Raw genomic sequence first — 14,619 nt, 5'->3', positions numbered from 1 at the left:
ATATTATGATATGGATAATGTATGACATATATAATTTTGTATGATATGTTTGTTGATGTTAAATTTAATTGTTATGACATACGAGTCGTAGTATAGGCTATGCATGTTCTAATGTAGTTGTTGATAAGTTGATCTATTGTAAATGAACTCAAGTCGTAATATGGATTGAGTATCGTTTGATGGGGATGTTGTTAATAAGTTGATCTAGTGTAAATGAACCCATGTCGTAGTAGGAGGTAAGTGTCGTTTAACAGTGATGCTATTAATAATGCCTTTTCTATTTGCATATAGAGGGCATGACGAGGGGTTAGTGCCATGATATAATTAGAGCAATCGACCAAATTGAGGTCTTGGGGGATATTGGCAGGGAGGTCGTACGTGAATGGCAGAATCGATATCGCCGGAACGTTCAGGTTGTATATTGACACCTTATCGATAAACTCTCTAGTTCGTTGGGCAAGATGTGTCTTCTCTACTTGCACTAAGCCATAGTAGTTGGATCCATGTGTCGTAGTTGGTTTGGTGATTAGGTGTGATTACATCCTATGTGTACTAACATTAGTGAAGTCATTATGATATGTGTTATATGTACATTGTTATTATATGATTACTTATGTGTTGATGATAAGTTAATTGAATTGAATGTTAATAATGATTGATAATAGACCAAATAATGTTGTATGTTACTTGAGTGTCTGTTATGCTATTTCTATATGTTTTATATGCTTGCGTTGTGACTGTCACCATATAAACCACGGCTAGCCACAGTTGTTTAGCCACAATTATTTTGACCGTAGTAAGAATCGCGATTTGCCACGGTTAACTCGTAGCTAACTTCCCTCATTTGTTCTTTCTTGCTTTTTTGCCATTTCACAGTCCCTCTTCCGTGAAAATTATAAGCGCCAATATCTTTTCATCTCCCTCATTTATTTTTGTTTTACTTTCTTCTTTTCTCCAAATCATAAATAATTTACCAAATCTTTCAATCTTTTCTCTTTGAATATGAATTCTTCCTCTTTTTTCGTTGCTCTTTCGCTTTGAATCATTCCTCTTTTCTCTTTCTCTCTGAATTTTTCTACTCTTGCAATTCTCGAATGAATCGTTTATGGTTTCTCCCAAATCAGAAAAACACACCAAATTGTTCCTCTTCTATTCGCTCTTTCTCTCTGAATAGTTCCTCTTCTCTATTTCTCTCTGATATGCTATCATTGTGGCAAAGCGGGTCACATAAAAAGAAATTGCAGGTTCCTTGAGAGAGATCAATCAAGGGAAATAGATGAAGACAAAGAGAAGAAAAACGATAAAGATACATCAACAGTTGTATTTGTTAATAATGTCTACATTGTTTGTGATGATAATTCCATAAACCTTGCATGTCAGGATTCAACTTGGATTATTGATTCGGGTGCCTCATATCATGTTACTCCTAGGCGTGATTTCTTCTCATCTTACAGTGCTGGTGATTTTGGCATGGTAAACATGGGAGATGAAGGAGTATGTAAAATTATCGGTATGGGAGATGTTTGGGTTGAAACTGGGATTGGTTGCAAGCTTCAATTGAAGAATGTTAGACGCGTTCCTGATATTCGTCTCAATTTGATTTCGGTGAAAGCCTTGGATATTGATGGTTATCACACATTCTTTGGTGGTGGTGGTATATGTAAAATCACTAAAGGGTCCCTAGTGGTTGCAAAGGAGCAAAGTTCCACTTCTCTCTATAGGATGCCTACGAAGCTATGCAACGAAGAAGTGAATGCAATTGAAGATGTATCTTCTGATTTATGGCATATGCGCCTTGGTCACTTGAGTGAGAAAGGACTCGACATACTTGCGAAGAAAAATTTTCTTCCTGTGAAAGGTATGTCTCTAAAAACTTGCACTCGTTGTTTTGCTGGAAAACAATATAGAGTTTCTTTTCATAATATTGGTCCTCATAGAAGGCAAAATATTCTTGATTTAGTTCATACTGATGTTTGTATGATGGATAGTAAATCTCTTGGCGGTGCATCATATTTTGTTACTTTTATTGACGACCACTCTAGAAAAGTGTGGGCATTTCCTTTGAAATCTAAAGACCAGGTATTTGGAGTCTTCAAGCACTTTCATGCAAGTGTTGAAAGAGAAAAGGGAAGAAAATTGAAATGTGTTCGATCAGATAACGGTGGCGAATACAGAGGTCCATTTGAAGAGTATTGTAGAGAACATGGAATCAGGTTTGAGAAAACAGTTCCAAAGACACCTCAACATAATGGTGTTGCAGAGAGAATGAATCGTACGATTAATGACAGAATCAGATGTATGCTCTCTCATGCAAAATTATCGAAATCCTTTTGGGGTGAAGCAATGAAAACTGCAGTGGATTTGATCAATCTTTCTCCTTCTATTCCACTTGATGGTGATGTTCCAAATAGAGTGTGGACAAGGAAAGATGTCTCTTACCGTCATTTGAGAGTTTTTGGTTGCAGATGTTTTGTTCACGTTCCAACATATGAGAGGTCCAAGCTTGATAGTAAATCCAAACAGTGTATATTCGTCGGTTATGGTGATGAAGAATTTGGTTATAGATTGTGGGATCCGGTTGACAAGAAAATCATCAGAAGCCGAGATGTGATATTTCTTGAAGACCAGACTATTGAAGATTTTGATAAAGCTGAAAAACAAAAACCAAATTCCAGAAGTCACATTGAAAATGTTGCGCCTAAGCCCCATGCAGAAACCTTTGTTGATGGGGGAGATATACAGGTAGATAATGAGAATGTAACTGATGATCATGTGCCTCACCATGATGAGCAGGTTCCAATTGAGCCACCAGCCGAGTTTGAGTTGAGAAGATCTACTAAAGAACGTCAACCTTTTCAAAGATATCCTCCACATGAGTATGTGATGATCACTGATAGTGGAGAGCCAAAGTATTATCAAGAAGCTATTACAAATGTTGATAAAGAAAAGTGGTTAAAGGCTATGCAAGAAGAGATGAATTCCTTGCATGAGAATCACACATTTGATTTGGTAAAGTTGCCTAATGGTGTTGGAAAAATATGACTTCTTTTGATTAAGAATAAGAGAATTAAGATCAAATCCAACGTATTCAATTTTAATTCCTATATTAACTATGCAAGATTCATACACAAAGTACACCGCGGAAATATTAGATCGCATACAAGATGAACATGAAAAGTAAAAAGATAAGGGATAGAGAGATTGCACCAAGATTTTATACTGGTTCAGTCGTCTATCAGACGACCTACGTCCAGTCCCGAAATAAAACGATTTCGGCCTTTTTCAATAGAATCTTAGAGTGTTTTACAGATGTTCCAGCGCTCCCGGCATATCAATCTTAAAACTCTCTCTCTATTCTATTCGGCGACCACTGTATCCCAGAGTTCCTCTACAAACTCTTCCAAGATCACAATAAAACTTCTTCTTAATGAGTCCTCTCAACAACGAAGATAGCCACCAGTTTCCAAACTGGATTTTCTAAACCTTCAGTAACAAAGAATTGTATTTTACAAATAACTAAAGAAGTATCATGAATTTGACTCAATCACTATATTGGTTCTCACACAAAAGATATTTGGGCAATGAATGTTTGTGTGATTGTAAAACTTTTTCTCTCAAGGTTGTTCAAAGGTTGTGAAAAGTTTTCCAAAAGTTGTGTCAAAGATTTTCAAAAGTTGTGAAAGTTCTCTTCCAATAGTGATTGAATTAGCTTATATATATTCAAATAAAACACCAGGACAATCGATTTCCTAATCGATTTTATAATGCTTTAATCGATTGTCTAATCGATTTTTGCAGGTCTTGTTTTTCTTGAATCTTGAATCATATAAGCATGAATTGATTTGCCAATCGATTCTTTTAATACATCAATCAGAACTGAAACTATGATTTTATCCAAATCGATTGAGTAATTGATTATAGATGTTTTGTTCCAACAACGAGATCAAAGTGAATCGATTCGTCAATCGATTGTGCTGATCACAGTGAATCCTACTTTTTCATCAATCGATTTTCCAATCGATTGTGCTAATCAAAGTGGCTCAGGCATAAACTCAATCGATTTGCCAATCGATTGTGCTTGTTTATAGAACCTCAACTATTTTGACAAAAATCTATTTGCCAATCGATTTAATCAAAGTTTGTTCTGATGAATGATTATCTGCAATCGATTGCTTCAAACTTGGATTAATCAAAGTAAGAATCGCAATTTGCCACGGTTAACTCGTAGCTAACTTCTCTCATTTGTTCTTTCTTGCTTTTTTGCCATTTGACAGTCCCTCTTTCGTGAAAATTATAAGCGCCAATATCTTTTCATCTCCCTCCTTTATTTTTGTTTTACTTTCTTCTTTTCTCCAAATCATAAATAATTTACCAAATATTTCTACTCTTTTCTCTTTGAATATGAATTCTTTCTCTTTTTTCTTTGCTCTTTCTCTTTAAATCATTCCTCTTTTCTCTCTGAATTTTTCTACTCTTGCAATTCTCGAATGAATCGTTTATGGTTTCTCCCAAATCAGAAAAATAAACCAAATTGTTCCTCTTTATTCGTTCTTTCTCTCTGGATAGTTCCTCTTCTCTATTTCTCTCTGATTTGTTCTATTCCTTTCACACAAAGACTTTATTTGAGGGCAAGATTACAGGATCAAAAGTTAACTAAAAACCTAAACCACTACTTTTGTTTTGGATAAAATCTCCATCTTACATTTTTTATCTTATGAATAATTTTTAGGTATTATTGAAGCTCTCTTTTAACCTATGAGATTCAAATGAAGATCTTGTTGCCTAAATATGATTTTAAGGTAAATAGGTTTTATGTCGACGGTAACTAGATTTTTCAACATGTGTACTATTTGTATGTGTTGCCGCGTTAAAATAAATAAGTAGGGAAAAATATATGCAACTAAATCTTAAACTTGATTTGAGTCAATTTATGAATTTGTTAGTGAAATTATTGAAGTGAATTTTTGATTAAATAAGTAGGACATCTGTTTATATTGGATCTATGTACTAGACTGAAAAAACAGTAAGAGCAAACCAAGTCTAGCTATCACAAAGTATTAATTCAGTTCTGATATATGTATATATGTATTGTATAGTTGAGTTTCAGTTTGGTGTATTGTGTTTAACTTTACCCACTCAATACTATTTACATGGATTACATTTTGAAGATTCTAATTTAACTTTAGTTCAGAAGATACATCACATGTTTGAGACATCTCTCTCATACTTTAATGGGCCAAAGGGACCAACGAGAAGTTATATATGCCTTTTGACATATCTCTTCTATATAGAGAAAAGAAGTTGAAAAGTACAATTTATGCTAATGTAATAGTTTTTGACAACTTGGGATTTGGTTTGCAACTAATTTGATTCTCTCTTGAATTTGTTAACAAAGAAAAGAGAAAGCAAGAGGAAGAAGAGAAACAACCACTCTAGGGTTTCATAACATAGAATCAACCAAAACTACAGTTAGTTAATAGGGTTACAATGAGTATATATATAAAAGAATAGAATTGTCTAAAATACCCTTACTACTAATATATAATAATATTATCTAACATATCCCCTCAAACTCACGATGCATTAACATGGAGCATCGAGAGTTTGTCAACTAAAAAAAACGAAAACGTTTAATGGAATGCATCTTTGTGAACAAATCAGCAATCTGTAAAGAAGAAGAGACAAACGGTAGAGTAATGATTCTATGCTGAAGATGATGACGAGAGGGGTAACGAGGAGGATCAACAATCGCAGGAGGTGGTTGGACAACCGGGGGGAACAAGAGGGATGTCACCAAAGAAGAAGCAACAATCAAAGAGAAGAACCAAGCCAACAAAAAAAAATCAAACCGAAAAAGGAGCGATCAAAAAAAGGAGCAACAACCATATCAAAATCAACAGATAGGAACAACCAAAGAAGTAGCACCACGAAACCAAATCCAAACAAACCAAGGAGCAACAACCATATCAAAATCAACAGATAGGAACCACCAAAGAAGTAGCACCACAAAACCAAATCCAAACAAACCAAACCAAATAGAACCAAACAAAACTAAATCATATCAAACCAAACTAAACAAAGAGAGAAGCAACAAAACAAATCACTAGAGAGATTAGCAATCAAACAGAAGAAGCAACAGACAGAGCGACGACACAGAAGATCAAATTTTCAGCCTCATCCAAGTATCCAACCCTTCCTAGAAGGTCAATCATACAACCATAATGCTCAATCTTAGGCACAATTCCAAATCTCTCCATTCCTTTGAAGCATCTTCTTCCTTCCTTTACCAAACCACAATGGTTGCCAGCAGATAACACACTAGTCATTGTTATCTCATTCGGTTCAAATCCTTCCCGTAACATTGCTGCGAATACTTCTAACGCTTCCTTCGCACAACCATTGACACCATAACCATTTATCAAAGCATTCCAACTAAGCACATTCTTGACAGGCATACAATCAAATATAAACCTACCCACCACAACATCATCATCCTCACAATAACCATGAACCATACTAGTCCAAGAAATAACATTCTTATCCTTCATCTTATCAAACAAATCCCTCGCCAAATCCATACACCCCATTTTCACATACCCATCAATCATAACATTAGAAGCAACAATATCTCTATCAGGCATAACATCAAAAAGCTTCCTGGCCTCACTCATATCCCCACACCTAGCAAACCCAACAATAACAGCAGTCCAAGAAACCAAACTTCTCACAAACATTTCAACCAAAGAAGTCCCAACATACAAATTAACACAAAACCCATTTTTCAAAACAACACAATGAACCTCCAAACCTTCTCTCAAAGCCATACAAATAATGAGACAAACACAATCACTGAGACAAAATAAATTAGGGATAATCTGGTGCTGTGCGAACACGATTTCTCCCCCCTACAGACGTCGGTTTACCGATCCGACTGTTGAAGACGAAGACCTGAATGTCGTGAACCTTCTGTCCAAAAATCAGCCAAATCCAACGGTTAACGAATGCACAATCGATGTTTTTGTGAGACTGATTTAACAAAATCGGGAACATGGTTACTCTTCTCTTTTCTCTTTTGGTGGTTGCCTTTTCTATCAAAATAGTCTCTCTCTCTTCTCTACCGTGGATCCCAGGATGATAATTCTCAATCATCTCTTCATAACGATCAATCAAAATCCCCCAATAACCATGCAAATAATAATGATTTGCAAAGTAAACTTTACCACCCATCGTTCTTTTTAGCTCGGTTGGTTAGAGCGTCAAACCCTAATGGCTTGTGGAAAGGTTTATAGAACCCTAATAAATTCTTTTTTTTTTTTTTACTGATCTACTAAAAATAAACGAAAAGCTACAAAGAAAGGGTAAAGCAGAATTGGGACACGGTTTAACGAAAAAATCTCACTGAATATTGGAATGTTAGAAAAGAGAAACTATAATTATATTCCCTAATTGTTGGGAACTCGACAGCGGAATAGAGGCAGGATTGTTCAAGGAGGATCGAAATAGACTCTAGATACCATATTAACAAAGAAAAGAGAAAGCGGAAGAAGAGAAACAACCACTCTAGGGTTTCATAACATAGAATGAACCAAAACTACAATTAGTTAATAGAGTTACAATGAGTATATATATAAAAGAATAGAATTGTCTAGAATTGTCTAAAATACCCTTACTACTAATATATAATAATATTATCTAACAGAATTATGCTCACAAAGAGCTATTAATGTTATTGCGGTTTGATTGAGTTTGGTCATTTTATTATTGTTTCTATTTTTGCTTTGGTGCTTAGATTTTTTGCTTTATTTATAGAGCAATTACTTTGATTGGAGTTCTCTTGATTGAAGTTCTCTTTTGCGTCTTCATATACTTTTTCATGAAGGAGGTTATATTTTATTCCATTCTTGTTACGGGAAGAAGAGACCATATCACACATCATCCATTAAGTTGCTTCCACTTTGTGCTATCTACTCTCTAATATATATTTATTGTTTCGTTACTTCTTCTCTTTTATTTTCTGTTATTATTAACAAGAACTGCTATAATATTGTGTTGCCCCCCTTTAAGATTTCTAATATAAGGCTGTCATTTACTTGATAATAATACTTGACTATTTTTTTTGTGGATAACCATTGAAAAATTACTATATATTTGCTATTCACTATGAGCTGAAGTGGCAGGGAAGCAATTTTTTTTTAAAAAAAAGAAAAAAATTAGCCACATTTAGATCATGTCTAAGTTACGATTACAATTTTTACAATGATGCTTAGACACGGTTTCGACGTGGCAAAATAAATATTGATCGTGGCAAACAAGTTGTTATCCCGCTTAATTTGACCGTGGCTAATATTAGAATTAGCCGTGGCTAAATTATTGCGACACCTCGCTAGCCCACGTGCAGACAAACCGTGGCTAACTTTTTTTGGCTACGGTGTTTTAACAATTTAGCCACAGTGTTGATCGTGGTTAATCGTCGGTTTTTTGATAGTGATGCTTGCGTTGTGATTGTCACTATATAAACCAATATTTTTTTAGATGTCTATGGTGTACATATCTTCTTGATTAATAACTTACAATATCCTTATATTCTAGTTACATTAGGCTCTGATCAAGTGACAAGAGGTTTCAGTATTTTTGTAATTAGATATTTAGAAAAAGTTTAGTTGATACCATTTACAAGTTATATGATATGTTTGAAATAAATAAAAATATTTAATTTCACCAATTTTTCTTATTACTTACTTATCTTCCGCAGATATGGGTAAAAGTTGTCACAAATTACCAATCTAAATTGTTTTTTTCTTCTCTTTTATTTAAATAAGTGATTTCACACATATTTTATTTTTCTTATGTTTTTTTTTATTTCTCTTTTTTTGGTGATTTCGTCGTCTTAGTGTGACGATGTTTTGATTTCATATTTCGATGCAATGTTAGTTTGATTCAGATTGAGAGATCAATTTTGATAGATTTAATGCAAATGAAAAAGCATAGGCGATAAAATACAAAAAGATAATAAAATATAAGAATATCCCAATGAATGAAAAAGCATCATTGGGGATAAAATACAAAAAGATATTTGTTTGTCCCACTTGTGTTTTTGTCAATTGGAGCAAGGTAGTTCAGTATTTGTTTGCAAGTAACTAGAATCTTGAGGCATAGGCGATTAAGAATCATGTCTAAAGAGAAAAGAGTACACTATTATAAATATACACCCATAATAGTAAAACGTAAATTCAGCAACATAGTGAAAATTAAATAAATTAAATAGATCTACAGTAACAGTTTACAATGGATGCAATTTATGTAGCATGGTTGAGTCTAGTAGTTGGGTTTGTGTTGTGGTGGTGGAATGAATATTGGTATGTTATTCCTCTCATGTTCAAATGCTTAAATTCTTCCACAAAATTGCCACCTGGACACATGGGTTTCCCTTTCATTGGAGAAATGATTAACTTTCTTTGGTACTTCAAAATTCTTCGACGACCAGATGAATTCATTAATGCTAAGAGACGCAAGTAAGTTTTAGGCTTTAAGACCCCTCTCAAGGGCCACCTTCTAATTTAGAATGATAAAATATAAATAATAAAGATAAAGATTAATATAGAGAATAGTGAATAATAAAATTACATGCTAAAAATTATATCAGATATGATTTAAATTCAGATCATCCTAATATATTTGTATTCAATTGAATCCAAAAAAACACTTAAGCATAATTATTTAATTTGTGATTTTAATTTCAAATATTTTTAGCATCAATTAATTTACGGTAAAAAAATTAATGATTTTTCTTATATATTTTATAAGTTTTTGTACCAGTTTAGACGTTAATTTTGACGTATTCATATTATTTATCACTTTTGTTTTTAAAAAGCCAAAACAAAAAATCATTTAAAATAAATTATTTGAAGTACAAAGCCTATATCAAATAAAAGAGAAAACAAAATTAATAAAATAAAAACATTAAAGACACCACACACAAATGAACTTACAGTCAAATCAGCTAAGTGTCACAAATACCTAGACAAATAAGTGGTTGGTCATACTAATTAAGCAATTGACAATTGAAACCTTTTATATGAAATTTTAACTAAACTGGTGAAAGAAGTTTAACATCATTAAAACTCTTTTAAATATTTATGACTCTAAATAGTACCGGTGCGAGGTTTTCATAATATAACTTATCAAATAATTTAAATCAACATAAATTTTTATATCTATAATTATGTTATTTATCACTTTATAGAAAAATATCAATTATTTTTCAAATGATTTTAAATCAATATAAAGTTTTATAACTGTTATATTATATAATGGTGTGTATATATATATATATATATTGAAAGGATAAAATTACACTGATGTAATATTAATTATATTGATAAATATTTGTTATCATGTTCTAAGATTGTGTCTAAATGATCGTAGAGAAAATTAAGAAATATCGATAATTTATAAGATTGATGAATATTTTTTGAAAAGCTTGTATGAGAGATTTATTGTTGCAATATTTAATAGAGTTTCTAATGATTAGATGTTTTCAATTGCATTAATCGTTATAGAAAGTGAGACAATAGACTAACAATGTAAATAAAATATAATTTAAAACAACGATTAGGTCAAACTTAAAAGATCATAGAAGAATTTTTTTCCAAAAAATAATTATATATATTCAATTTTAAGACAATTTCAACATTTATAATCATATAACTTAGACATAATTGCTCATGCGGTCCCTTAATTTAATTTCAGATAACACTTTAGTCTTTTATCTTTTTTTTGCTTTCCAATTTGATCTTTTATGTTTTACAATGTTACCAATATTATCCTTCTTTTACAAAAATTCATCAAAATTTTTAAACAAAACTCATAAAATTAATTATCATCTTCAATATAATGCAAATTCCATCAAATTTATAACTCAAATTTTCAAATAAAATCATATTTTTATTATTTATATTTTTGTATTAAAATTAAATAAATGATCAAATTAGAAAGAAAAAAAAGATAAATAATTAAAGTGTTATTTGTAATTAAGTCAAATGATCATACGAGTAATTGTGTCTATAATTCATAACACGAAATTTGAACAAAGCATCAAATTTTATTTTATATATATATATTGGCATCATGATCACTCAATTGTTGATAAAAAATGAAACAGATATGGTGATGGAGTAGGCATGTTCAGAACACACCTCTTTGGGGTACCATCAATTATAGTATACACTCCAGCTGCTCACAAATATGTGTTCTTTTCAGAGGACAAGTTCAAAGCAGTTTGGCCCACTGTTGAACTTATGGGCCGAACTTCATTAGTGTCTGTCCATGGAAAAGCCCATTTACGGGTCCGCAACTTTGTCAGCAATACCATCAATCGGCCCGATGCCCTAAACCGCATTGCTGCTCTTGTCCAACCTCGCATGCTTCATGCTCTTCAATCTTGGGCTCAAATGGGTAAAATCAATGCCAAGTTTGAAACCCAAAAGGTATTTATTTACAACTTAATATATTATTATAGATCTTAATATATTTCATTTGATCTCAAATATAAATAAAAATGAATTAATAAAATTACTTAATTTTAAATTAAATATATCAACAAATTTTATCGACTAATTTTTATTAGCATTTAAGATCAGGGTAATATATATTTTCATGTAAATAAAAAAGTATGTATAAGTAGCATAGTCTTCCACAACTTTTCATTTTGATTTTATTCAAACAGTGCAATTATGATACCATTTTTTCTAACATAATTACTTTTAGCCGTTGATCACCTACTTGTTGCAATTTAAAAAAAAATGAAAAATTTAAATAATATCTAAAAATTGATTTGAATTAAAGATTATTTTTTTAAACGAAATAAGAGGTAGATTATTTTTAGTAGTGTATCATATATATCATTTTTGATAAATAATTGTATATAAAAAGAAATTTTCAATACGGTAAAAAAATATAAAATAGAATGTGTTTTTTTTTAATATCAATAAAAAAATTTAAATTATTAAAAGTCAAAATTATTTATTATTTTTAAGGTAACAAACCGGCTCTATATATATTAATGTGTAGTTTCTGATTTAGAACTTAGAGAGTTTAAAATCATTATTAAATATTAAATGCAGTTGACATTTGAAAACATTGGGAAATTATTCATGGGCAAGAAGCCAGGACCTCTTCTACATTCCTTGGATAAACTCTATCAAGGCTTGCTTTTAGGAGTGAGAGCCTATCCAATCAACATTCCTGGTTTTGCATACCACCATGCTCTTCAGGTTCATGTTAACTATATCCACTCTAATCACCAAAATTGATATATTTTTCTAAAATTTAAATAAAATTTATCGATTTTTGTTGATACAATTTTTATTTATTTATATAAAATCAAAAGCAGTATATTGTACTTTATAATTAAAATAATCTATCAAATTATTTTTTAAATTATCATTTTTTTCTCTAATTTGATTCGTGAACTAAAGTCGTTTTTAGACTATTATTAATCTATCAATTTAGTCTCTTTATTATTTTAAAAATATATGATAAAATAATATATTCAATGGCTAATTTGAAAATTTTAAAAAAGTTTTACGAACTATTTATTCTATTTAATTATATAGTTTAAGAATCAAATTAAAGAGATAATATTAATTTAGGGAGGGGTAATTATTCTTATAATTAACATGTGCATTTAAAATTTCAGTGTAGAAGGAAACTCGAGGACTTTTTCTCGATGGAATTAGATAAAAGAAAGAATGACAATAAGGTTGAAACAATTGATCTAATGGATGGGTTGATTCAAATTGAAGATGATGAAGGTGACAAATTGAGTGACAAAGAAGTTGTAGACAATATTGTCTCTCTAGTGGCTGCTGGATATATGTCTACTTCACTTGCATCTACATGGGCTATATACCTTCTTGCCAAGTATCCAATTGTGCTTCAAAAGCTTAGGGTATTACTAAATTTGTGTCTTATAATTATCATTTTAAATTGTGGATTTGCAACAACATTACAACAGCAATTACCGTTACATTGACTATATTAATGATAAAATTTAACTAGAGACAAAAAATAAATTTATGTATAATTCTATTGTTAAATGTTAGTTGTAAAAATAAAATTACTTTTTAATTTTTTAATTTTTTGAGCAAAATCTTATAAAAAAAATCTTTCTAAAATTGCATTTTATCTATAATATAATATAAAGAATTGAAACAACACTTTTAAGCTTATAATTACAACAACTTATTAAGTTTGTTCTTGATAGAGTAGTTTAGTGGTTTGAGGGAGGTCTGCAGTTTAATCTCTACTATTAATATTTTCTTTTTCCTATAATATATATACTAACTACTAACATTTTCCTAAAACAAAATAATTTGTTAACTTTTTAACTTTGTCTTCAATTTTATTTGCAATTGCAGGAAGAGAACATGGCTTTCAAAAAGGAAAGTACAGAGGATTTTCTTACACCTAAAGATGTTTCGAATTTAAAATACACAAACAAGGTTTGATTTTGCATATATAATTTGTCTATATCCATAGAGAATATCAAGTTTTTGTGTGACTTTTTTATAATATATTTTATCCTTCATTTTAGCTGTTTTAATTCTAATTTAGTAACTTACAAGTCTGACATCTTACCAATGAGTAAGCAACTCAAGTGTTATTTTATTGAATAGTTGATTTTGTTATATATCTATACCTTTATATAAAATGATACAAAATTTTGGTTTAACATTTTTTTCTTTCACATTTTTTTTTCATTTAAATTATTTTATTTATAATTTTTTTATTTTTTATCAATAAAAATTTGATTTTTTTAAATAATTAAATAAAATTTCAAAATTTTATCAATATATATATATATAAATAAATGGACACTCACGCGTCTCTCTACACGCCAACCCATATAAATAAAAAATACTAGAAAGTATTTTAAGAATACATATTAAAAAATCAAATATAAAAATATTATATTAGAACTTCTCAAAGTATAAATTTATTTGAACACAGGTGGTTGAAGAAGTGATAAGAATGGCCAATATTGCTGCTTGTGCTTTCAGAAAAGTCGATACTGAAGTCGACTATAAAGGTACCCTGTTGCACTTTGATAAAGTTTGTTTTGAAAATTAATTTAGTAACTATACTCACATACTTTAAATCACATACTTTAAATGTTGACCTTTTATGATTTAAAACGTCTACAACGTTATTATTTTTTTTACAAAAATTTAAAAAATTGTCAAAATTTTCAAACAAAACCTATAAAATTAATAATCATATTCAATATAATGTAAATTTTATAAAATGCATAACTCAAATATTCAAAAAAATTCATATTTTTATCTCCAACATCATTAAATTCATCAAATAAAGAATAAAATTATCATACCAAACATTATCACTTCTTATCACTTTTACCTTTTTATCAAATTGAATTTCTACCATTGTGACGAAACTCTTAACTTTATGTAAAACTTCAAACTTTAATTTTAACATAGGTATCCAAACATATCTACTAAAATCATCCAAGATAGTTATGGAGTATCTATATCTATGAATTGGCAGTGTGGAGAAAGGTTCCCAAATATCAAGATGAATCATGTCAAAAATATCCTTTGC

The 14,619-nt window shown here is 30.6% G+C and overlaps 1 protein-coding gene across 1 annotated transcript; it reads left to right on the top strand.

The window, feature by feature from the left end:
• The first annotated feature begins 9,285 nt into the window (after positions 1–9,285).
• On the top strand, positions 9,286–14,130 carry LOC101500114 (ent-kaurenoic acid oxidase 2-like). Its single transcript, XM_012715701.2, has 6 exons — positions 9,286–9,512; positions 11,162–11,486; positions 12,123–12,272; positions 12,698–12,949; positions 13,419–13,502; positions 14,011–14,130. The coding sequence occupies exons 1-6, from the start codon at positions 9,286–9,288 to the stop codon at positions 14,128–14,130; spliced, it is 1,158 nt and encodes a 385-aa protein (XP_012571155.2).
• Positions 14,131–14,619: the final 489 nt, after the last annotated feature.

The sequence above is a fragment of the Cicer arietinum genome, chromosome 5 (genome assembly GCF_000331145.2).
Source record: "Cicer arietinum cultivar CDC Frontier isolate Library 1 chromosome 5, Cicar.CDCFrontier_v2.0, whole genome shotgun sequence".
Lineage (NCBI taxonomy): Eukaryota > Viridiplantae > Streptophyta > Magnoliopsida > Fabales > Fabaceae > Cicer > Cicer arietinum.
Note: the sequence above shows the minus strand (reverse complement) of the source record. Positions and strands in the feature narration are given on the sequence as shown.